Genomic DNA, 22,989 nt, shown 5'->3' on the forward strand with positions numbered 1-22,989 from the left:
GCGTCCCCTCCCCTGAGGGGCCAGGGCTCCGAGCCACCTGGATGGGTGGGCCCTGGGGGTCTTACAGCGGGACAGGGGCCTGGAGGAGCCGGAGGGCAGCCTGTCACCCGTCTGGGGGCCAGTGCAGGGCTGCTGGCCAGTGGGCCGATGTCTTCCCTGCTGCCCTTCCCTCAGTGGGACCAGGACCCCCAGCCGAGCCCCGCGCAGGGCCCAGGGGCAGGGGGAGACCGGGAAGGGCAGGGTATGAGTCTCACGTGTGTATCCACTGTGGGACACGGGCACACACACGGCCCCTCCGGGCTGGGCAGGGCCCCTGAGGGGCCCAAGGGCAGGAGACAGCGGCCAGGAGGTGGCCAGCACCCGAGTCCTTCAAACACCCCCAAAAAGCCCTGACCGGGCCCGGGCTAGGCCTCTCGGGGCAGAGTCCGGGCGGGCAGCCCGGCAGCAAGTGGCCAGGAGGCAGCCCACCCGGGGCTCGGTGGGGCGAGGCTGCCGGGGCCCAGGGGGCCAGGCGGGCCCCAGGTGCAGGGCGGGGGCAGTGTCCAGGCCGGGCCCTCACTGTGGGTTATCTTTGAAGGCCCAGACCAAACAGGACTGTGTGGTCGAGCCGGGCGCGCCGTCCACCGGGAAAGAAAAACTACCCGGACCCTAAAATAACCCGTTCCCAGAATAGCAGCTAATGACGGTGCTGAGGGGGCCTTTGATCCTCGGAGCCCCACGCCTGCCTATTTACGGCCGGGGGCCGGCGGCGGGGGCGGGGGCCAGCCGCACGGTCGCCCCTCAGCCTGGCGCCGCCCGCCTGGGGGTCCTCACGCCCCTGCAGCCCCCGGGGAAAGGAAGGTCTGGGCACGGGGACCCAGGAGGGGTCTGCAGAGGTGGTGCCCGGGGCCGTGTAAGCGCACTGACGGCCAGGGCCCAGAGACTCACACGTGACTCCCGGAACCGAGCAGCTCGAGGCAGAGATGCCTCCAGACCCTAATTATTTAAAACTTTGGAATTCCAGGAGAAAGCGGGCACGCGACATCTCATGCTACATCAACAAGCAGCACCCAGTAAAGGATCTAGCCTCTGCCCGTGGGGCAGGCTCGAGTGGGGGTGGGGAAATCCGAAATCATGGTGGTGGGAAGGTGTCATGGCGGGGGGGGGGTCGGTGCTGAAATAGCGAGTGTGACCCATGATTGTGAGCAGCTTTCTGAAAATCAGATTAAAAAGAAAATAAAGGCGGGCTGGGCAGTGTCCCGTGCGGAGGACACGGGTCCTCCCCGAGGGGCTCAGTGACACAAAGGCCCGAGCCATTCCCGCAGACGTGTCTGAAGACGGCGGAAGACGGGAGTGTAGCACTGAGGGAAAACCCCGAGGAATGGAGACGCCACGAGGGCGGAGGGGAGAGGACAGGGGTGGCTCGGGCGGGGCCGGCAGAGGCGCGGCTGTGACGGGCCTCAGCTGCCTCGGTGAAGGGCGCAGACAAGCCCAGTGCAGTGGAGCTTAAGATCCGGAATTTCTGATGAACAGAAACGCAAAATCCTGCAAGCGGCCCAGGGCAGGGCAGACACTGTGGATGGGAAGAGGGAAGGGGCAGGGTGCCCAGAGGCAGCTTGTGGGCGTGGCCGCCAGGCGCAGGACCACAGGGAGAGGGAGGGCGCCCATTCCTGACCCTGTGTGAGTCTGGAGATTTCAGTCACAAAACCCGCAGACGTGGGACGCCATATAAGCCCATCAACTGCCGTGACCCAGAGACTCACACATAAATCTCGGAAGAGAGCAACACGCTGAAGAGATGCCTCAGACCCCAGAGTCATGACCCGGTTAAAGATTTAACCCCAGCTCTAACACCCTATTTACAATTTGAGAATGCCTGGAGCGACATCGCATACTTTATGCCACTGATATACCAAGAGTAGCACACCCCATTTGATGGGTGCAAAGTAGAAGGCAACCAATCTTGGTTAAACACACACACACACACACACACACACACACACACAAGGCTCAACCTGTAACAACACGCTAGTGATCTCTTCTACAGGGGCTTAGCGTCTCCAGGGTGAGAGACAACAATCACACACTTTCCTCTATGGAAACTTGTTTAGATCATTTTTAGCAGATTGTTCATAAAAAGCAACACAAAACAAATTATTGAGCATCTGTCCCGGGGCAGGCTTGGGTGATGGTGGGAAAATTCGAAATAATTTTGGTGGGAAGGTGTCATGGTGGTGGGGCTGGCGTTGGAATATTGTTTTTTTTTTTTCTTTTTGGGTCACACCCAGCAATGCACAGGGGTTACTCCTGGCTCATGCACTCAGGAATCACCCCTGGCGGCGCTCAGGGGACCATATGGGATGCTGGGATTTGAACCCGGGTCGGCTGCGTGCAAGGCAAACGCCCTACCCGCGGTGCTATCACTCCAGCCCCTGGCGTTGGAATATTGAACGTAATCAATGGCTGTGAGCAGTTCTAGGGGACTGAAAAAATAAAGATGAATGGGAACATAAGAAAAATGAAAGGAGTGGAAAGAGAAGCATGAAGGGGGCGAGTGGAAGGGAAGGAGGGGCAGAGACGGGGTGAGGCCACCAGGCTCGGGGCGGTGGCTCTCCAGAGGGAGGCTGGGGGCGCAGTCACCAGACTTGCACGGCCAAGGCCCAGAGCACGGGTCCGAGAGATGCACCAGATTCCAGCAGAACAAGCAAAAGGAATTTTTCTGGTCACACTTCATGGGGTAAGCGCAGAGCACGGAGACCCCTGGGGGCCCTGGGGGGCGCGAGGGCGCAGGCAGGAAGAGGGGGAGTCACTTGCTTTCCAAGGAGTGACGGCGCATCCGAGTTTTCTACCCAGTGGAAATATTTTCTTAGAATAACAGTCAAGAGGCCGCGTTGAAAACAACGGAGGCTGGAGAGTGTGTGGGCCCCAGCAACGCTACGGACACTTCAGGCAGACACGGGGCCCCCGGGGCTGAGATGGCCCGAGAGGGGAACTGGCAAAGAGGCAAGTCTGCCAGGCGAGTCAGAGAGAGAGGGACAGACAGAAGAACTGCACTCGTTTGCGGGGTATAAAGTAACCTAACAGGAGACTAACGCCTAAGGGCGGCGGAGACTAGGGCCGGAGGAGCACTGCACGGCTTAGCAGCCGGGAAGGAGAAGGGACCACTAAGTCAATGATGCTCGGAGGGCTCGCTCGGGATGGGAGATGCTGCAGGGAGCCTATGGGCCAAACATGACGGCCTCTCGGTATCTGATTGCAAGCCATAACGCCCAAAAGGAGGCAGAAAGAGGGAATGTGCCTGCCACAGAGGCGGGGGGTACCGGGAGCATTGGTGGTGGAGAATAGGCACTGGTGGTGGGATGGGTACTCAAACACTGTATGAAGGAAACAGAACCGTGAAAGTTTGTAAATCTGTAACTGTATCTCATGGTAGCACCGCACTGTAGCACTGTCGTCCTGTTGTTCATCGATTTGCTCGAGCGGGTACCAAAAATGTCTCCATTGTGAGACTTGTTGTTACTGTTTTTGGCATATTGAATACGCCACGGGTAGCTTGCCAGGCTCTGCCATGTGGATGGGATACTCTCGGTAGCTTGCCGGGCTCTCCGAGAGGGACAGAGGAATCAAACTCTGGTTGGCCCCATGAAAGGCAAACACCCTACCCATTGTGCTACTGCTCCAGTCCGTATCTCATGGTGATTCAATAAAAAAAGAAAAAAAAGAGGCAAATCTGCATAGCCACGGGTACTGGTTACGTAGGACAACATTAGTTATGAATAGTCGGGTTGGACAGGACTAGGGGTCACAGCATGGGGGCTAAAGTGCTTGCTGCAAACATGCAGCCAAATCAGATTCCATCCCCAGCGACACGTACTGCCAGGAGTGAGCCCTGAGCACAGAATCAGGAGTGAGCCCTGAGCACAGAGCCAGGGGCAGCCCTGAGCACAGAATCAGGAGTGAGCCCTGAGCACAGAGGCGGGAGAACAAAACAAGTGTCTCACAACTAAGCCCCTGAGCAGTCCAGCGGCAGAGCTCGAGGGGGGAAGGACTCCCCGCTGTCTGCCGGCTGGTCTGGTGGGCGCAGAGCTGAGCATCAGTGAAGGGGACGTGTGGGGTTCGACTCCGTGGGAATGAAAACAGAGCGTCAACCTCCAAAACTGGAAGAAGGAAGAAGTGAGGCGAGACGCAGGCGCGAGGGAGGAGCGGAACCGACGTGAAGAATGTAGTGAACAGAAAGTGGGAATGACCCAGCCTGCTCTAAATCTCCTCCGCGCGAACCCTGACAGCGCCCGCCCGCGGGGCCCGCCACGGCCGTCCGCAGAACAGTCACGGATAACAGGGTGAACCCCGACACCCAGAGTCTCAGGAGGCACAGGAAGCCCCAAGGGTCCCTAGGGACAGACGCAAGCTCTCCCTACGCGGGTTAGCCGCCAGGATTCCCCAAGGCCCGAGCGTTCCTGCACGGGCGGGTAAAGGCCCGGGGGCCTGGGCGGAGGAGAGACAGCTCTTCGCTCGGCCCTTCAGGCGTGAACTCGCCCACGGTCCAGGCTGAGCGACTGGCGCCAGGGCCGTGGGACGGAAGGTCAAGCCATCCGGAGCGGAGGAAGGAAAACGGAAATACTCACACGGCATGGCTCTCCTGAGCCAGCAGGCCAGGGGCCTCCTTAAAGGATGAAGGCTCGGTCAAATGAAGACTTAATCGGACCCAGGAAGCCGCAGCCACAGATTCTACTAGAACTGCTGACAGTGACGCGCCCGTGAGAAAACTGGATCTGAGAAAACTCTTCCTAGGGCCGCGAGAGCGTCCAGGGGCCGAGACGTGGCCCTTGCTGGTGGCTGAGCCCCTTCGGTCCCCAGCACCTCACACGGGCGCCCGAGCTGGCCAGGAGTGGCCGCGGGGCACAGAGCCGGGACTCAGCCCTGAGCAGCCCCCAGAGCAAAGTGTCTTCTCGCACCTCAACAGGCGAGCCCCCCACCCCAGGCCTCACCGGTCACCGGGAGCTGCACTCCCTGTGCTGCCAGGGCAGCGGGCACCCCTAGCCTCCCCTGAGGAGTCTGACGGGCGAGCTCGAGGCCAGAGGCCCCCCTGCGGCTGGCCTGAAGGGCCTTGGCGGATGCACGGAGACGGCCCTGGAAGGGCTCACAGCCCCGGACACGCCAGCCGAGGGTTTCCTGCTCAGACTTGAAGGAGGAACAAGAGATTTCAGACAGACTGTGGGGACAAGGACTCAGCAAAAGCCCGTGACGGCCGGGAGACTGCTGAGAACGGGCCGGCACCCCCCGCCCGGAGGCCGCTGCAGACAGGAGCGTTTCCTCCTACGGTGGGGACTGGGCTCTTTTAAAACACATTCTCAGCATTTGTGTTTTTTTTCCCCCCCTCTTTTTCTCAATTCAATGTTGACTCCAGCCGGGGTGTATTGATTTCCTGTTCTGTCCGTCTGAGAAGGGGCCACGTTGTCCTAACTCTTCTTTGGCTGAAGAATGTTGGCCGGGGCCCAGATATTTCCTAGAATGTACTCTGACACGCTGGTCCTGTCGGACTCGGTGGCCGGGGCAGAGTGGGTGCCTGTCACACATCCCCTCCTTCTGAAAGTGGCGTTTTTGCCTACGTTCCCTGATAACCGAGTCCCTTTGAGACACCACAGCAGTGCAGTGGAGTCGTTTAGACGCATCCTGGTATTTCCACAGCGTCCAGGATTGAACCCAGGCCCTGCTGGTGCTCAGCCTCTGAGCCACAGCCCATACCTGTGACCTACTCTCACCACCGTGATCTCCTGGGCTCTCTAAGCGGGATCGTTTATTCTTGGGCTGCTTTTGTGCTCGCCTTCTTTTAAATTTACTATGGCTCCCCAAGCGGTTTATCAATTTTATTTATCTTCAAGAAATGAAATCCTGCCCGGTCACATATGTGGAAAACAGGATATGTCGATAGGACTCGGCCAGGCCAGGCTGGGCGTTTCTCCTCTAGGGTCACCAAGCTGGTGCTGGGAGCAGGCTGGGGGGCTGGCTGGACTCTGCCGAACAGGGAGTGTCCACTTTCGGAGACTCCCCTGAGCTGTCCACTTAGCCATGTGGTCTTTCCTGGGAGCATGTTATGCCTCAGCAAAAGACAACTTGAAAAACAAAAAGAAAAGCTGGTAGGAGCGAATCTTACAAGGCAGGGCCAAGACGCCTCCCCGGGACACGAGACACATCTCTGGGACCACAGAAGCGGCAAGGCTGTGCCCTGGCCCCCGGGAGAGCCGCTTCCCCCGCCGACTCCGTGTCTTCGGCCCAAGTCGGACAAACTGTCACCAGCTCTTGGCTTTTCGTTACTGCTGTTTGCTCAGAAGGGGCAAGTTGGCCCTGAAACTCCTCAGAGAATTCACAGGACTTAGAGAAGGCAAAAAACAATTGGAAAGAAAAGCTTGCAAGTCCCCCAGCCGGATTTAGAAACGGGCCCTTCGGCGACCAGCGTCAGCTGCCTGACTCGGGTTCAAGGCCAGCATAGAGGCAGAGCCGGGGAGGACACGGAATTCCACGCACACATTTCCGGCAGCTGCCAGCACCATCCCGGGGGCGAAGACGATCTTTCTAAGAAACGGTTTAAAGCAACGGGACCTCCAGGAGCCAAAAAACCTAAATCAAATCAAACCACCACCACCACCACCCCCCCCTCCAAAAAAATCCAAAGCAATAACCTCGGAGTTTACCTTGTACCACACCCCCCAAAAAAATCTGCTCAAAATTAACCACAGGCCTGAATGTCCAAGGGAGATAAATCTATGAGGCTTAGAGAAGGAAAAAAAAAAAAGAACCGGGGAGAGAATTTCCTGACTGTGGATGAGGCAGGGCCTCTCGCAGACATCAGAGAGGGAGGCGGCTAGGACGAGATAGTCGAGTTCATGAACACTTTTGTGTTTTAAAAGGCGTGATTGAAAAATGAAAAGCCAGCCAGAGAATGGGAGAAAATATTTGCAAGTCATATAATCTGATAAAGGCCTTGTATCCAGAACATATAAATAACGCTTACAACACAATAATAGAACTACTTAATTAGAAAATAGGCAAAGAGTTGAATAAACATTTTACCAAAGAAGACCATGAATGTCTAATAAGCACATGAAAAGTTGCTGAACATCATTAGCGACTGGGAAAATGCAAATCAAACCTACAATGAGATACCATTACGGCACCAGGCGGGACAAGGGGGCCGGCCCGCGCCCGGGCGGGACGCAGCTCGGAGACTTCTGCCTTTCTTTTCGGAGACTGAAACCGACACTCAGGCGAAAGACCATCGATTCTCACCTCGGGAATCTCCCCCCAGAAAGGGAAATGTGCGCCCGCCACCCCCCCCCCCACCCAGATGAGCTGCAGATAAAAGTCCACGGCAACAATTCCTCATAATAGCCGCCGGACTGGAAAGTGTCTACGTGTCCATCAGCGGGCGAATGGATAAACAAAAACGTGATGTTTCCTCGAGATGGAATCCCATTCAGAGCCAGGGAGGGACGCCAGGGCAGATCACAAAAGGCCCCGCATGTACCAGGGCGTGGAAGGGCCATGGAGGGCTCGGAGGAATTTAGGGAGACGGGAGGGGCAGCCCCCCCGGCCCCCCGCCCCCGCCTGCTTGCAGCCAGGCGGGAGGGACACTGGGGACCATCCGTCCAGACGCCCCTAAAGCGCATTGTCCTGACTCCGGCCAGCCCTGCGGGCAGGGAAATGATACTCCAATGAAAGCCGTGCAAGGCCCAGGCGGGTGCGTGCTCAGAGTGGGCGCATGACGCCTCCAGAGGGGCCCCCGTGGTTTGATCTCCGTACCAGTCGGCCCCCCGGCCCGGCCCGGCCCCCCCTGCAGCACCCCTCCTGCCAGATACATAAACAAAATCGCTGTGTAAGTAAGAGCGATAGTCGGCCTGGAGGGGAAGACGCGGCTCAAGATAACAAGGGGTGTGAGGCAACGAGAGAAGCTCGGCCACGGGCACGGGGAAACGCAAACATGACGTGCTGGATTAGGAGGCTTAAACCCTAGACAGTTGGGGGGTGTGTTGAAAGGGCCAGAGCTCGGAGGGGGGCTTGAGAAACGGTGCCCGTGGGGGAGGGGGCTCCACCGTGAACGCAGAGCCGGCCACGCAGATCAAGACGTTCCGGGAGGGCCGGGAAGATCTAAACAAAGAAGTTCACAAGTTTGTTCTAAGGGACGTAAACACGCCGCGGCACGTGACCGCCCGCGCGTCAGAGGGCCTAAGAGCCCGGCCCCACGCGGGGCCCCTGCCCGGCCCCACACCCTTCCTGGCCCGCGTCCTCTCAGATCCCCGAGGGCTGCTGACAGGCAAGTGCGTAAATGCTGAATGCACAGCGGCCGCCGCCCAGCCGCGCCGGCAGGCCCCGGGGCCCCGCGGCTCAGCTCGGGCCTCGGCCCTGGGTTTGCTTCAGTGGCGGCGGCAGGAAGTGGAGCTGTGGGACTGGGGGGTCGAGAGACCAGCCCCGGCCCTCAATGTGCGGGTGCCTGGGTCACCACGGACCACACGCGTGCCGTGAGGCAGATGGAAAGGCGGACGTTCCCGCCATGAGGGCGGGGCACTCGGGAGCTTGCCGGGGGCCCAGTCCCAGGGGCCGTGGCCATGACCGTCCCCCCGACGTGCGAGTTGCAGAGCAGGCAACGGGCCGGGGGTCGAGGTCCTGGGCGGGACCGAGTTCCCGGCACCACATGGGGCTCCTTAATGCAGAGGCAGGAGCAGCCCCTGAGCATCTCCGGGTGCGCCCCCCCACCCCCCCAAGTACACAGACAGGGTGACAGGAGGGGGCAGGACTCCGGGGAGATTGACGGTCATGAGGATGGAGAGAGAAACGGGAACCCCGAAAGGCTCAGGACATCCCCCCAACAAAGTGAGACAGCGTATCTGCAGTATCGCCCTATTCCCCGCTTCTTGAGGGGTCCCAGGATGCAGAGCTGGTGGTCTCTGCCGTCTCCCACCCGAGACAGTGTGTGCGTACGGAGGCCCAGGAGGGCAGGGGTGACACACTGGGGGCCACCGAGCAGCCTCGGGCGTCTCCAGGGCCAGGGTCTGCCCTGAGCACGCCGGGACAAACGTCTCCGGCCACGGAGCCTCACCAACCGTGCCGGGCGGGGGAGGCACAGACCGCACCCCACGCGGAGTATTCTAGAACACAGAGAGAAGGGACCCTTCTCGGCTCGCCCTGTGAGGCTCGGAGATGTGACCCTGACAGCTGACGGGGGCCCCGGGGACGATGCCCACGCAGAGATTCACCAAACATCAATTTGGGTGGGTGGGATTTGGGCCGCACTGGGCATGCGCAGGGAGCAGTCCTGCTGGGACGCGGAGGGCCCTAGGGGACGCCAGGGATCGAACCCAGGTGTGAGGCCAGCCATGTGCTCTCTCCCTCTCTCTCCCTCTCTGGCCCGACCCGAGTTCTGAAGAGACACACACAACCCTCAGCAGGGTCTGGGGAGCAGCCCCCGGGACGGGTGGGGGGTCGGGGAGGCCGAGGCCACCGACGGCTGCACTAGCACCCGAGTCCCAGAGAGGAAGGTCTGATCTCAGCAGGGCTGGAGCCGGGCATGGAGACAGCTGGTGGGGGGCCTCGTCTCGCCCCCGCCCCCGCCGCCGTCTGAGCTGGGGCTGGAGGCCGGCACTTCCCCCGAGCGCCAGCGTTTCCGGCCGGAATGCAGAAGAAAGCTGCTTCCCAGCCCCCCGTGCGCCCCCCCCCCCCCCCCGTGCGATCTTAGCTTGCAAAACAAGCTGGACGGCAAGAGCTGGGGCCCAGCTAAGAATCCTCGGGGCGGGGAGGGGGCTCGAGCTCTGCTGCGCCATCAGCCCCCCGCCCCCCGCCCCCCTCCCCTGCTGCCCTCACCCACGGGCCCAGAGCGAGCCAAGCCGGTGGGGGCTGGGCGGGGGCTGGGCAGGACCCCCGCGGCCGGCAGACGCTGCCCCGGTGTGAAACTCTGCTTTCCCCGTGTCCACCCGGAGCCCCACCCAGGACAGGGCCAGCAGTGTGGGACCCCCACTGTCCAGTGGCTCGTGGGGGGCACCCGAGTGAGGTGGCCAGAGTGGCCAGCCAGGGCAGGTCCCCGCCAGGTGGGCCCGAGCTGGGCTCTGCGGCCCTTCCCTAGGGGACAGCCGGGGCCCTGACCGCAGGACAGAGCCCTCCTCCGGGGGCAGCTCTGGTCCCGGGGAGACCTGCGGGGCTGGAGGAAGTGGCCACGCGGAGGCCAGCCCGGCGGGCAGAGGCGGGGGCTTGCGGGGCCGTGGGTGGCTGGCTGTCCCCGTGGGGCCCCCGGCGGCTGGAGGCTGGATTTCCTGCCCACCCCCCTGCAGCCATCAGAGCCTGCCGGGCTGTGTTCACGGCCCCCGGCCGCTGCCCCCTGGCTTGGCCCGGGTGGGGTGGGGTGGGGTCTGGGCAGATGCCGGCTCTGGGGGTGCCCTCAGGTACCACCCCTCCGCCCGGGGGGTGAGGCCCGGGATCGCAAAGCTGACCCGTGTCCTGGGGGCGAGACGGGGGGCCCTGCTGGGCTGTGCCCCTGGGGGTGAGGACCCCCCAGACACACCGGCTATGGGACTCCTCAAGGCTAGAGCTGTCCCTCCCCAACTGGGCACTGCCCGTGGCGGGCCCAGGGCTGCGTTTGTGACTGGGAACAGCTGCAAGTCTGGGGTGCTCATGCATGGGCCGTCGGGACGGCCAGGCCCCAGGTCCCAGGTCAGACAGAGGGTCCCCAGGTCAGACAGAGGGTCCCCAGGTCAGACAGAGGGTCCCAGGGTCAGACAGAGGGTCCCCAGGTCAGACAGAGGGTCCCCGGGTCAGACAGAGGGTCCCAGGGTCAGACAGAGGATCCCAGGGTCAGACAGAGGGTCCCCAGGTCAGACAGAGGGTCCCCGGGTCAGACAGAGAGTCCCCGGGTCAGACAGAGGGTCCCAGGGTCAGACAGAGGGTCCCAAGATCAGACAGAGGGTCCCAGGTCAGACAGAGGGTCCCAGGGTCAGACAGAGGGTCCCCCAGGCTTACTCATGCTGCTTTGGACATGGAGGTTCTCGGGGTGAGTGGGGAGATGGGGGGTTGTGGGTGGGTCCTCCCCATCCCCGGCATCTCGCTGACAGGCCTGGGTGCTGTGCCCCTACCCCCCAGCGGACTGTGGAGGCCACTCCCAGGCACCCCATCCCGACCAGGGCGTGCCACGAGAGGCGGCCTGCCAGGGCCCCCCGGCAGGGACCCCTGTGGCCACCTGACCGCCTCTGCTCGGCCCCGAGCCCAGGGCGGCAGGCAGGTGCAGTGGACATGCGAGCTCCCGGCCCACCTGACCGCCGCCACAGCCAGGGGAGAAGCAGGACAGAGCCGGAGCCACCCGGGAGTCGGGAGCCGGGGTGGGGGCGCGCCCCCTGCCCAACCGAAACTGCTCTATTTTTAGCCGCCCAGCACCCCCGCGATAAGGGCCTGCAGACGGGAGGGCCAGCGCGAGATAACGGCCTGCAGCCCGCAGCCTGCAGGGGACTTCAAAGCAGCCGCCCAGAGGGCTGAGCCGGGGCAGGTGGCGGGCCCGGGGGCGCGGGGGGCAGCCGGGCACCGCGGCACAGATGTGCCCCCGCGGACACGCGCCGCCACCGGCTGGAGAGGCGCCCCTGGGGGAGCGTCGGGAGCCACGAGCCCCCAGCAGGGCCCACGCGTGTCCCCGTCAGACTGCGGGGCCCCGGGGCCCGACACGGGCGCCCCCAGCACCAGGTGGAAGCGGCCCCGTCCCACTCCCCGCCTACCTTGTCCTCCACCCGGGCCAGGCGGGCGCCAATGCTATTTCCCCCGCGGTCCTTGTTCTTCTCTGTGGGTAGAGGCTGGGGTGAGGGCGGGGGTTTGGGGGCACCCCTGGGCCAGGGGGGGCGGGGGGTGGGGGCCTGACGCTGAGGAAGGCATTAGCTAGAGGGGGACCCAGCCTCAAGGACCTCGCGCCGCCCGCACCCTGCTGGTCGCGTGCCCAAGTCTTCTCCAGAGCCCCTTGTCCAGCCTGGAGGAGGTGGCCAAGGCCAGGGAGCCTCGGAGCCCTCGGGAGACTCCCTCTGGGGCCCCAGGTCGGGCAGGGACAGCTGCAGCCCCAGCCCCCTCCTGCCGAGCTGCCCGCTGTCTGGGTCCTGGCGGGCCCTGGGGTGAGGGTGGGGCGGCCCTGGGCACGGAATGCGGCATACCTGAGACAGAGATGAAGAGGGACGGCTTCCCGATGGACTGGTCCAGCCTGGGGGGCAGACACGGCTCAGCGACCCCCGGCCCAAGGCGCCCCTGCCCCAAGCACCTCCCCAGGGATGGGCCCCGATGGGGCTCTTCCCCAGAGGCCCCTCCTCAATGGGGGTTGGGGGCGGCCGGGACCCCCAGCATCCAGGCCACTGCCAGACATCTCATACGGGCCGGTGGCGGGGGAGAGGGGGCGAGGCCTGGGCGCTGGGGGCTGGGCCAGGCAGGTCTGTAGCCCCTGGGGCAGCTGCTGGGCACAGGCCAGCACCTCAAGCCGTGCAGACCCCAAGACCTGGGCGCCAATGCCCGGTGGACCACCCAGGGGCGGGGTCTGAGCTCGAGGACTGGGCAGTGCCTGGGGGCGGTGGCTGCTGGGCAGGACGGAGGGAGGAGGGAAGCTGGGAGTGGTCTGCTAATCTGGGTGGGCACCAGGGCCCGCTCACCAGCCCTGCGCAGCGCGTGCCCACCTAGTCTGTAGGGCGTCCACGGGCCCGCCCAGTCCCACCCTGTCCACACCCTGCCCTGCCCACCCCTCCCTCACGCCCCGCCCACCCCCTCACACACTCACACCTTACCCACACCCAACACACCCTATCCACACCCCTCAAGCCCACCCCTCAAACCCCCTTCACCCCACTCACATCCTCATGCCCCGCCCACACCACCACGCTCCGCCCACACCACCACGCCCCGCCCACACCACCACGCCCCGCCCACACCACCACGCTCCTCCTACGCCACCACGCCCCACCCACGCCACCACGCCCCACCCACACCACCACGCCCCGCCCACACCACCACGCTCCGCCTACGCCACCACGCCCCGCCCACACCACCACGCTCCGCCTACGCCACCACGCCCCGCCCACGCCCATTGGCTCCCCTGCAGCGCCCCGCCCCTGGGGGGCCCACCCACCTTCTCTGCAGCTCCTTGATGCGCACCATGAGGTTGAGGTGGCCTTGGGAGTACTGCTCGATGACGTCACGCACGTCGTACGGCTTCCGTGCTTGCTGCCGGGGATACGGCTCTGGGCTCGGCACTGGCTCCTTCGGACCTCAGTTTCCCCCCGCCCCCCCCCAGCTGCTCCCCGCCCCGTAGAAGGGGCGTGTGGCAGGGCGGAGCTCCCTGCGCCTCCCCTCCACCCCCCCACCCCACAGCGGTGGGACCTGCGCCTGGGGGCCTGGGACGCAGGGAGAGTGCGTGCGGGGCGGAGCGTGGCCGTGTGCTGGCACCCATGTGGCTGCAGCTGCGTGTGGACGTGTCTGTGTGACCGTATGTGTATGTGGCTACACTTGGTGGCATTGCATACATGTGGCTGCATGTATGTAGCAAGTACATTGCTATGTGGAGCTGCCTTTGTGTGACCCGCACACACAGTGGACATGGTGCGTGTGTGCATGGCCTCAGGCATGTGTGGCCGTGACTTAGCTGTGTGGCCACCTGTGTATGTCCGTGTGCGTGGCTGCATGTGTGTGACTGCATGGCTGTGTCTCTGTGTGTGTGTGGCCGTGTGTCCGTGTGTGCGGGCGTGGGAGCGCTGACGGGGCTGGCTCTCCCTGAGCTGGGGTCCAGGCCCGGAGACTTATCTCAGGCTGACCAGGCCTGCCAGTGCCCCGGAGGCCCCTCTCCAGTGTCTGTGGGGGGCGGAGGTGGTGCAGACCCTCGGCTCCATTTCTGCTACTGCGGCAGGAGCCGAGATGAGCCAGATAATGCCCCAGACAGACAGACCTGGACACGGCGTCCGAGGCCAGCGGGGGCTGGACACTCTGGCTCCTCCGAGCAGACACGTGCCTGCTGTCTGCACCCTGGGGCCAGCCAGCCGGGCGCAGTGGCAGGGTCCCTCCTCCCGGCCTCCAGGTGGGAGCAGCGGGGGGGGGGGGGGTGGGGCAGGAGGGGAGACGCCCGCCGGGGCCCGAGGCAGGGAGGGGACCCCGGGCCGGACGGCAGGTGACTGACCCCCGTCACCTCCCCAGGCTGGGGCGGCCAGGAGCCCCCGGGGGTGCCGGCTCGCGCTCACCTGGAACCTCTTCTTGGCCACGAAGTACTGCATGCGGCGGATGACCTTGATGGTGGCGCGGTGGTGCTCGCTCAGCCTGCGGGGAGAGCACTGTCAGCCCCACCCCTCTCCTCTCAGCGGCACTCCTGGCCCTGTGTGTGCTCGTGGGTCGGAGACCCCAGCAGGAGGGTGGGGGCGTGGCCGGGAGGGTCCCTAAGGGCAGGGAGGGGCCTGCAGTTCTCTGCCCCACCCCTGCCCCCCCCCCAGCTGGGCTCAGTCTGGACTGAGGTACCAGCTGCAGAAACAGCCAGAACCCGAGGGCTCAAGGTCCCGATGAAATGAACCCCCTTTGGGGCACCATGCCCGAAATGTGGCAGGAGCTGCCGGGTGGGGGAGGCTCTGAGGCGGGTGCTCGTGACGACACCCCCCCGGACGGGTCCAGCTCCTCTGGGGGGCTCCCGCGGTGCTTCGGGGGGCTGTGTGGTGTGCAAGACCGCCCGTCGGCAGCCAGCCCAGACCTGAATGCCGGGCCTCCGCCTCAGGAGCAAACGGCGGCCCGGGGGGCCTTCCCCACAAAGCGGAGACCGTTCACTACACGCCACAGAAGCTTCTAGAGACCAGGAGAAAAGGTGGAGCCATTCACCAGAGAGACCCCAACAGGGGACCGACGAACCGGCTGGGAGCAGCAGGGGTGGGGGCGGCGGGGGAGCTCCCTGCTGGGGGTGAGGGTGGGGGGCAGGCTCAGGGGCCGAGGGACCCTGTGGCACGGCACGGCACGGCCACACGGAGCCCAGAAGGAGGGACGCGGCGGTGACACGGAACCCCAGGTCGTGTCCGAGTGCACATGAGCGCGAACACGCATGTTGTCACGTTGAAATCCGGTTGTCTCGCCACCCCGCGACGGCACCGCTAAGGACAGTTTCCTGCCACCAGGTGACCGCCTCCTGCCGCCGACGCCCCAGGGACCCTGCCCGCGCCCCCCCGCCCCGGTGAGCTCAGTTCTGTGGCCTTGTCCTCTCGCTCCTTGGTTCTCCCACCCCACGTCTGAGCGTGACTGGCCGGCCCTGTCCTTCGGGCCATCTCTGTGGCGCGTGTGGCTGACAGCCCCCAGCCCGCCCGCCTGAAACGGGCAGAGGAGGCGGAGGAGCCCTTGGAGGAGACGCACAGGCGCCCCCCTCCCGTCACGGACACGCGAACAGAACAACTGCGGGAGCCCAGGCCAGACCCTGCCGGGGCGGGCGCGGCCAAGGACCCTGGCCACCGTGGGGCGTGAGCCTGGACGCGCCTCCAGCCGCGGGCGCTGGGCCCACGCAGGAGCAGGACGCCCTGCTGGGTCGACCCCAAGGGCCCAGAGACTCGACCTTGCGAAGCAATGACCGGATTGGGAGAAGCGGGCGCCCGAGTACAGGCATGGGGGCAGGGAGTGGGGCCCGGCGTCCCCCGCGAGCCCCAGAGCAGGGCGCTGTGCAACGGGGACAGAAGGCCAGCCCCAGGATGACCCCGGGACCCCCGGAACCCACTGCTGCGTCCTCACACGGAGGAGAGGGCCTGGGCTCTGACCCCCAGAGGAACGGCCGGCCGAGACTTAGTTTGGGACCACGCTGGCAACGCGCACGGTCACTGCTGGCTCTGAGCACAGGGCACTGGCGGGCTCGGGGGGCCCTGCGGGCGGAGGGGAGGGGGGAGCAGTCCCTGGGCCCCAGAGCATGCTGGGAAAGCACCAGGGACTCCTGGGGGGGAAGGGCCAAGAAGTATGGCTCAGAGGGTCACAGCCAGCTTCAGGAGGGCCAAGGCTCCCGGGAGAGAGGGAGAGGGAGAGGGAGAGGGGGAGAGGGAGAGGGAGAGAGAGGAGACAGAGAGAGCGGGAGAGAGGGAGGGAAAGAGGGAGGGAGAGAGGGAGGGAGAGAGGGAGGGAGAGAGGGAAGGAGAGAGAGAGGGAGGGAGAGAGGGAAGGAGGGAGAGAGGGAGGGAGAGGGAGGGAGAGAGAGGGAGGGGGGAGAGAGGGAGAAAGGAAAAGAGAGGAAGAGAGAGGGAGAGAGGAGAAGAGAGAGGGAGAGAGGGAGGGAGAGAGGGAGGGAGAGAGGGAGGGAGAGAGGGGGAGAGGGAGGGAGAGAGGGAGAGAGGGGAGGGAGAGAGGGAGAGAGGGGGAGAGGGAGGGAGAGAGGGAGGGAGGGAGAGAGAGAGGGGAGGGAGAGAGGGAGAGAGGGGGAGAGGGAGGGAGAGAGGGAGGGAGGGAGAGAGGGAGGGAGAGAGGGGGAGAGGGAGGGAGAGAGGGAGGGAGGGAGAGAGGGAGGGAGAGAGGGAGGGAGAGAGGAGAGAGGGAGAGAGAGAGAGGGAGAGAGGGAGGGGGGAGAGAGGCTTCGCCCTCTACAGTGGGGGCCCGGGGGTCAGGGAGAGCGCGGGGTTGCTCTCTGCAATGCCCGTGGTGAATGGGCCCAATCTGGGTCGATCCCCAGCATCCCCAAGGTCCGGGCACCGCCAGGAGACCCGACCCTGGAGCATCAGCAGGTGTGACCCGAGAGACTAAGAAAAAGTGCAGGGTCAGAGAGATGGTCCGGGGTCAAGGCACTTCCTTGCACGTGGCCGACCCAGCTTAGCCCGGGCACCCAGGGGCCCCCTGCCCCTGCTAGGGGAGATCCCGGGCCCGCCGGGGGGGGGGCAAACAAGCAAGCAAAGAGCGGCTGACCTGGTAGGACGCCCCCAGGCCCTGAGTCAGACGCCGAGCTGGGGGGGCGCTCGGAGGCCGGGGGGAGGGGTGGGGGACTCACAAGTGCTCCGAGTCGGGTGCACACGGCGGGGACCCCACACGCTCAGAGCCAGTGTCACAGCCACAGCCATCACAGACCCCCCAGGCCGGCAGCAGGAGCAAGATGACCAGGCGCCCGGCCCTGCCAGCCCCAGGACACCCTGCAGGTCGCAGGAGAAATCGAATGGGCATCGGAGAGATTTGTTTTTTTTTTAAATTCAATCATGGTCATGTGCCAAGACTCACAGCCCCGCCCGTGCTCGGGGTACTCGGGACTGTGTGCTCAGGGGGACTTATCACCAGGAAGGCGCAGCGCGTCAGAAACGGGCAGCTGTGATCTGTCTCAGGGGTTAGGCAGAAACAGCAAGCGCGGCCCAGAGGGAGCAGCCAGGGAGATAACAGGGGGCACGGTCAGGGGAGCGAGGGCAGGGCCCGGCGGGGGCCGGGACAAGGCCCCGGGGAGCCTGGGGGGACGCTCGCCGAGGCCCCTCGTGTGGCGTGAGGGCAGGGCCGGGCAGCAAGGCCCCCTCAGACGACTGTACGCACAACAGATAACTTTGAGAGTTTGAGCAAGGAGACCCGTTTCTCTAAAGGCACCGTCTACGGAGCAGACCCAGGGAGGGAAAGTAAAATCTGGATTTTAACAATATTCTCCCCGCTAAACCCTCTGAGTCTCGGGCTGGAGCAATAGTACAGCAGGTCAAGGGCTGCCAGGAGTCAGCCCTGAGCACAGAGACAGGAGTCAGCCCTGACTGAGCACAGAGCCAGGAGTCAGCCCTGACTGAGCACAGAGCCGAGAGTGGGCCCTGAGCACAGAGCCGAGAGTGAACCCTGAGCACAGAGCCAAGAGTGAGCCCTGAGCACGGAGACAAGAGTGAACCCTGAGCACAGAGGCAGGATTCAGCCCTGAGCACAGAGGCAGGAGTCAGCCCTGAGCACAGAGCCCGTGGGACTCACCTCCATGACCCCCCCCAGACAATAACAAAGAATCTTCAAGTCTCAACGACCCACCAGCAAATGCTTTTAAACATTCAAGGAACAGATGAAACTAATTTTTAGACACTCCCCACCCCCGACCCCCCCGGATTTTTATGGATCAGCATAAAGTCCGCCCGGGGCCGGCGGGACTGTTTGGGGGAGAAAGGTCAGGCGCTGTCTGAAGGTCGCGCGGTCTGTCCGTCGGGCCTGCGGCAGGCACCTGGCCCAGCCCACCCGCCGGTGGGTCCCGGCGTCCTCGGGAAGGACCGGGGCCCGGGGCCGCTTAATCCAGTTATTCAGGCTTGGTTTAACATGTAAAAATCAATCAGCCTAATTCACCACATCAACAGAATAAGTAAGAAAAACATATAATCAACTCAAAAGACTCGGAAAAACACTCTCTCGGCACAGGGCTCGCTCCCGGTGGAGGTGGAGAGTCCGGGGCCTCTGGGCTGGCCGGCGAGGGGCCCCTCCGCCCCGCCAGGGCCCCGCGGGGAGCGGACAGGCGCCGGTGGGGGGCGGGGGGCGGGGGCTGGCCACGCGGTGGGACCTCGTGCCTCCCCCTGCCACGCTGGGGCTGGGCGGGATGATTCGCCTGGGGTCTCCCGGGGTGTGAGCCCTGCCGCCCCCCCCCATGGGGCGACCCCACCCCAGGCCCCTGCCACCTGCTCCCAGGAGCCCCTGGGGGACGGCGCGCGGCACCACTCCATCCACACGGGCCCGGCACGTCCTGGGCTGTCTGTGGCCGTTAGCTGGGCCCAACACGGCCGCTCCCTGTGGTCACCGGCTGCCCCAGTGTCGTGTCCCGTCACCCGCCAGCGTCTGGACGGGGCTTCTGGGCCCATCCCTGTCCCTTGGGCAGGGTAGTCCATTCCCGCAGGACGAGGGGGACGACGGGGCCACTCTGGGCCTGCCCCGTGGCTCTGTCTCTGCGCAGGGCACGCCTCCCCCCCCCGAGGGTGCGACCCCTCTAAAGGGAGCCGGGACCCCTGTGTCACAGAAACACTCAGGACAGACCCGGCCGAGGTTATTCGAGAATAATACTGGACAAGAACATTCGAGACGGGCTGGGCAGGGGCGGCCGCACGGGGAACGCCGCAGGGGGGGGGGGTGTAGGGCAGGAGGGTGATCCCGGCAGAGAGGGGCCGGGCGGGCCGGCCCTGCGGGAGAGGAGCAAAGGCCTGGACCAGGCCGGCAGGTGACAGGTGGGCCGAGTGTGGTGCCGGCCCCCGGGCACCTGCTTCCCCTGGCACGTCTTCCCGGGTGACCTGTGGGGTGGCGGGAGCGTGGCCCCACCCCCCGCCGGTGGCACTGACAGAGCTGGCTGCATCTGGGCCGGGCGGGCGGCGACCCCACCCACCGAGCGTCCCGGGTGCCCGTGAGCGAGTGCGGCGGGCAGGCCAGCAGCCCCCCGGCCACCCTCTGCCCTCTGGACCGCCGGGCTGACTGGCAGGCGGGGTCTGGGCCGGTTCTGACAAGCTCCTTGGCGTGGGGTGGGCGGGCAGGATGGGAGGACGTGGCCCGCGGGCAGAGCTGGGCACCTGGGGGCTGAGTCTGGCTCCCCGGGGGCAGGCAGGGATGGGCGGGACCCCTCATCCCCTCACCTCCAGGCCGTGGCCGGGGGGCCCAGACCCCCCCATCCCGAGGTGGGTGGGAGCGGGGCAGCCACGGCACAAGCACTCCGGCCCTGGCACAGTCGCTGGGGGCCCTGGTGCAGCCCTGGGGGTGCCACGGGGAGCTGAGGGGCGGGGGGGGGGGTCCTCACGGGCCGGCGCTAGGTTCCCTGGGGCAGAGAGGGGGCGGGACCATGTCCATGCAGGAGGCTGGCCTCTGACCCTGCCCGCGGCGCTGTGGGCCGGGTGGGGGAGGCCCGTGGCGGGCTCGCGGGGGAGGGGCCGAGCCCCCGCCCCCACCCAGGCCTACCCCACACCCGCTCCCAGGCCTCCCCCACACACCTGGGCCCTGGCCCTGGGGGCTCCCAACGTCCACCTCCCTTGGGAGCCCCCGAGCACGCAGGGCGCCTCCCGGACCCCCACACCGCCAGCACTGTGGACGCCCCTGCCCCAAAGCCGTCCGTCTCCCGGGCCCGGCCTCTGGGAGGAGAGACGGGGCCCGCTGCTTTCCCAGCCGGATTCTGGGTGCCTGCCGCCCCCCACCCCCACCCCGAGCAAGCGCCCCCCTGCCGGGCAGTGGCGACCTGTGGGCTGGACCCTGCAGGCAGCTGGGCAGAAGGGCAGCGCCTGGGGCAAGGCTGGCCCCCCCACGGCCCCCCGGAAAGGAGAGGGTAATAAATGAATTACTTTGGGCAACGAAGCAAAATAAGTCCCATTAAGGTAATTAACGTCCCCTGCCCGGCCCCTCCGGAGGAGACTAATAAATTGGGGCTTTGTCACCATCCGGCTCCCTTTCTGAGGCGTCTCTTCAGCACCGTCAACAGCACAGTTTAAGGCTCTGTTAATGCTTTTACGACGGGCTCAATGCCAGGCTAATTAGATTTGCATTTCCACCATGGGCCAGCCCGGCTGGGACGTGCCCGATGAAAGGGGCCCGTGGACCCCGCGGGGCCCGGGGACAGCACCCGCCTCTGCGCGGCCACAGAGGGACCCCCACGTCTGCCCCCAAGGCCCATCGGGGTCGCCGGCTGGGGCGGGGGTGCTCTGGAGGAGGGGTCCTGGACAGGCCCCGTGCGTGGCGGGCAGGGCCATGGAAGTTCCCTGCAGACAGATCCTGACCTTCCTCTCGGCCGTCAGAGCTCACACTCACACACATGTCCCCGAACATCAGCAAGGGCCGAGCCGCCGTCCCGGGTTGTCCCCGGAACCAGCCTCGCGCGGGGGACCCTGAGCAAGGGGACCAGAGCCCCCAGCCACGTGGAGTAGTCACAGGCACTGGGCGGGAAGGCCGGGCGGGTGGGGCCGTTAGCTGGGCCCGGACACGGGCTGGCCTGGTGGGGGTGGGGGGGCTCGTCCTCGTGTCCACTGAAACGCCAGCCCACGGCCCACGGCCCACCGCACCCCCCACCCCGCTCCCCTCCTGAGTGCCCCTGGGACACCTGAGGGTCAGAGGGAGGCCTGAGGGCAGGCGGGGGCTCAGGGCAGCAGGGGTGGGGCCCAGCGGGGACAGGACGGCAGAAATGTCCTTTCCCAGAGGGCAGCAGGAAGGTGGAGAGGTGGGCAGCGGCCCTGCGCGGCCTACCCGTGGTCACTGCTCAGGGTGGGCACAGCCCGTAGGCCCCTCTGCGCCGCCCCCATCTCTGCTGTCCGGCAAACGGCCCCGAGCCCCCGGGCCACCCCCACTGCCAGCGTGACTGGATGGGCAGGTGCCCCGCGGGGCTTCTGAGCAGAGAGGCCAGAAGTGACACGGACAGGTGTGTGTCCTGGCTCCCGCCCTCCTGTCCTCTGCCACTGTGGTTCCAGGGCTACGCGGTGAGTGAGTCAGAGAACACGGCAAGAGCATTTAGCACAGAAACGAGTCCGCTCCATGGGACACTGGCCCGTGTGCGTGTGTGCACATGTACACATGTGTGGGATTAGTGTATGCATGTATGCACGTGTAGGCATGTGTGTGCGCATATAGCACACATGTGCATAGGCATGCATGCACATGCACATGTACATGCATATGTACATACATGTATGCAAAGACATGTGTATATAGGCATGCAAGCAGGTGTGTATGTGTGTATAGGAACATGTATGTACAGGCATGCGTGTATGTACACGTGTGTGGATAGGCATGTGTGCATGTCTGTATGTGCATGTGTATACATAGGCACATGTGTAGAAGCATGTGTGCACGTGTGTACACATGTGCATGTGTGTGCATGTGTGTGTCTGGTGCCTGGGCTGGGGGTGAGAGAGGTGTCTGTGTGCCCCTGAGTAACTGGGCGCCGAGGTCAGCATGTGGCCTCTTGGGGACGCAGGGAGGACCAGACCGGCTGCCTCATGGGCTCTGCAGGACGCAGGCCCCGGGGCAGAGCCCTGCCCCCCCGCCCCCTCTCATGCTCTAGCCCTGGGAAGTCAGCTGGGTGCGGGGCAGCTGGGCCGGGGGCTGTGTCCCTCCAGCCCTGAGTCAGCGGGACAAAGGGGCTGGACGCGCCCGGCAGGAGCTCCCCAGCCCCCAGCCCCGGCCCTGCTGGAGAGCACGGAAGGACGAGCACCCGTGTGCTGCGCTGCGGAGCTGGGGTCACCCCTGGCCGGGTCGGCGGCCGAGAGCGCCCGCTGGCTCGGCCTTTCACACCGCTCAGCAGACTCAGCGCCCCTGCAGACGCCACGTGGGGCCGGGCAGGGAGCAGGCCGGGGCCTGGGGAGCAGCCCAGCCCGGGCACCACCGGCCCCAGGCCCGCAGACGCTGGGCTGCCCTGCACTGGCCCGGCCCGGCCCGCCCGCCGTGGGTTTGCTTTGCTTGGCCTGTGCTGCTCCGCGGCCAGGCTGGCCGGCCAGGGGCCCCACGGGGCAGCACTGCTGGCCAAGGTGCAGCGTGGACCCTGGGCGGGGGCGGGGGGCATGCCCGTGCTCCCTCCCCACCTCCCTCCTCCCGCTGGTGCTCCCGTCTGCTGAGTGCCCAGAGGGCCTGGGAGGACGAGACTGGACAAACACAGGCTCCCTGGGCCCAGGGCAGCTGGGCAGTCAGCCCCTGGCCACTGACCAGCCTCTGCCCGCGCTGGACTCAGGGCAGGGCAGGGCCCGGACCCCAGGCCACACGGCAGGGAGACTCCGTCTCCGCTGAGTGGACTCGGCTGCTCCTAAATCCACAGGGCTGGGGTCCCTGCGGGGGTCAGCCCGCTTGGCCTACGACCCTCGGTGCCCCCTTCAGCCACTCTCGGAGCCGCAGGCCAAGGGTGGCGCAATATTCTGGAATGTTCCATCGGTAGCAGAGGGGGTGAGAGGGCGGAGAGCAGAGACCCAGAGGCTGGAGCTCAGGCCCGGGGCTGGGGTGGCAGGCAGACTCCCACACGCCTCACAGAGGAGCCCCCGCCCCTGGGCCAGAGCTGGAGGGGTCCACCCCCGCCTCCTCCAGCTCCCCCACGCCTTGGGGGACAGAGACCCCCATTCCTGCCTGAAGCCCCGGGCTGGA

The 22,989-nt window shown here is 65.3% G+C and overlaps 1 protein-coding gene across 1 annotated transcript in view; it reads right to left on the minus strand.

The window, feature by feature from the left end:
- Positions 1-22,989, minus strand: part of KCNQ1 (potassium voltage-gated channel subfamily Q member 1) — a 159,448-nt gene that overhangs the window by 29,236 nt on the left and 107,223 nt on the right. Inside the window, exons 11-14 of the mRNA XM_004603110.2 lie at positions 14,211-14,286; positions 13,109-13,203; positions 12,150-12,196; positions 11,727-11,788 (exon numbers count right to left, since the gene is read on the minus strand). Of these exons, the coding sequence (XP_004603167.2) occupies positions 11,727-11,788; positions 12,150-12,196; positions 13,109-13,203; positions 14,211-14,286 (280 nt within the window). The remainder of the gene's footprint in view (positions 1-11,726; positions 11,789-12,149; positions 12,197-13,108; positions 13,204-14,210; positions 14,287-22,989) is intronic.

This window comes from Sorex araneus, chromosome 6 (assembly GCF_027595985.1).
Source record: "Sorex araneus isolate mSorAra2 chromosome 6, mSorAra2.pri, whole genome shotgun sequence".
NCBI lineage: Eukaryota > Metazoa > Chordata > Mammalia > Eulipotyphla > Soricidae > Sorex > Sorex araneus.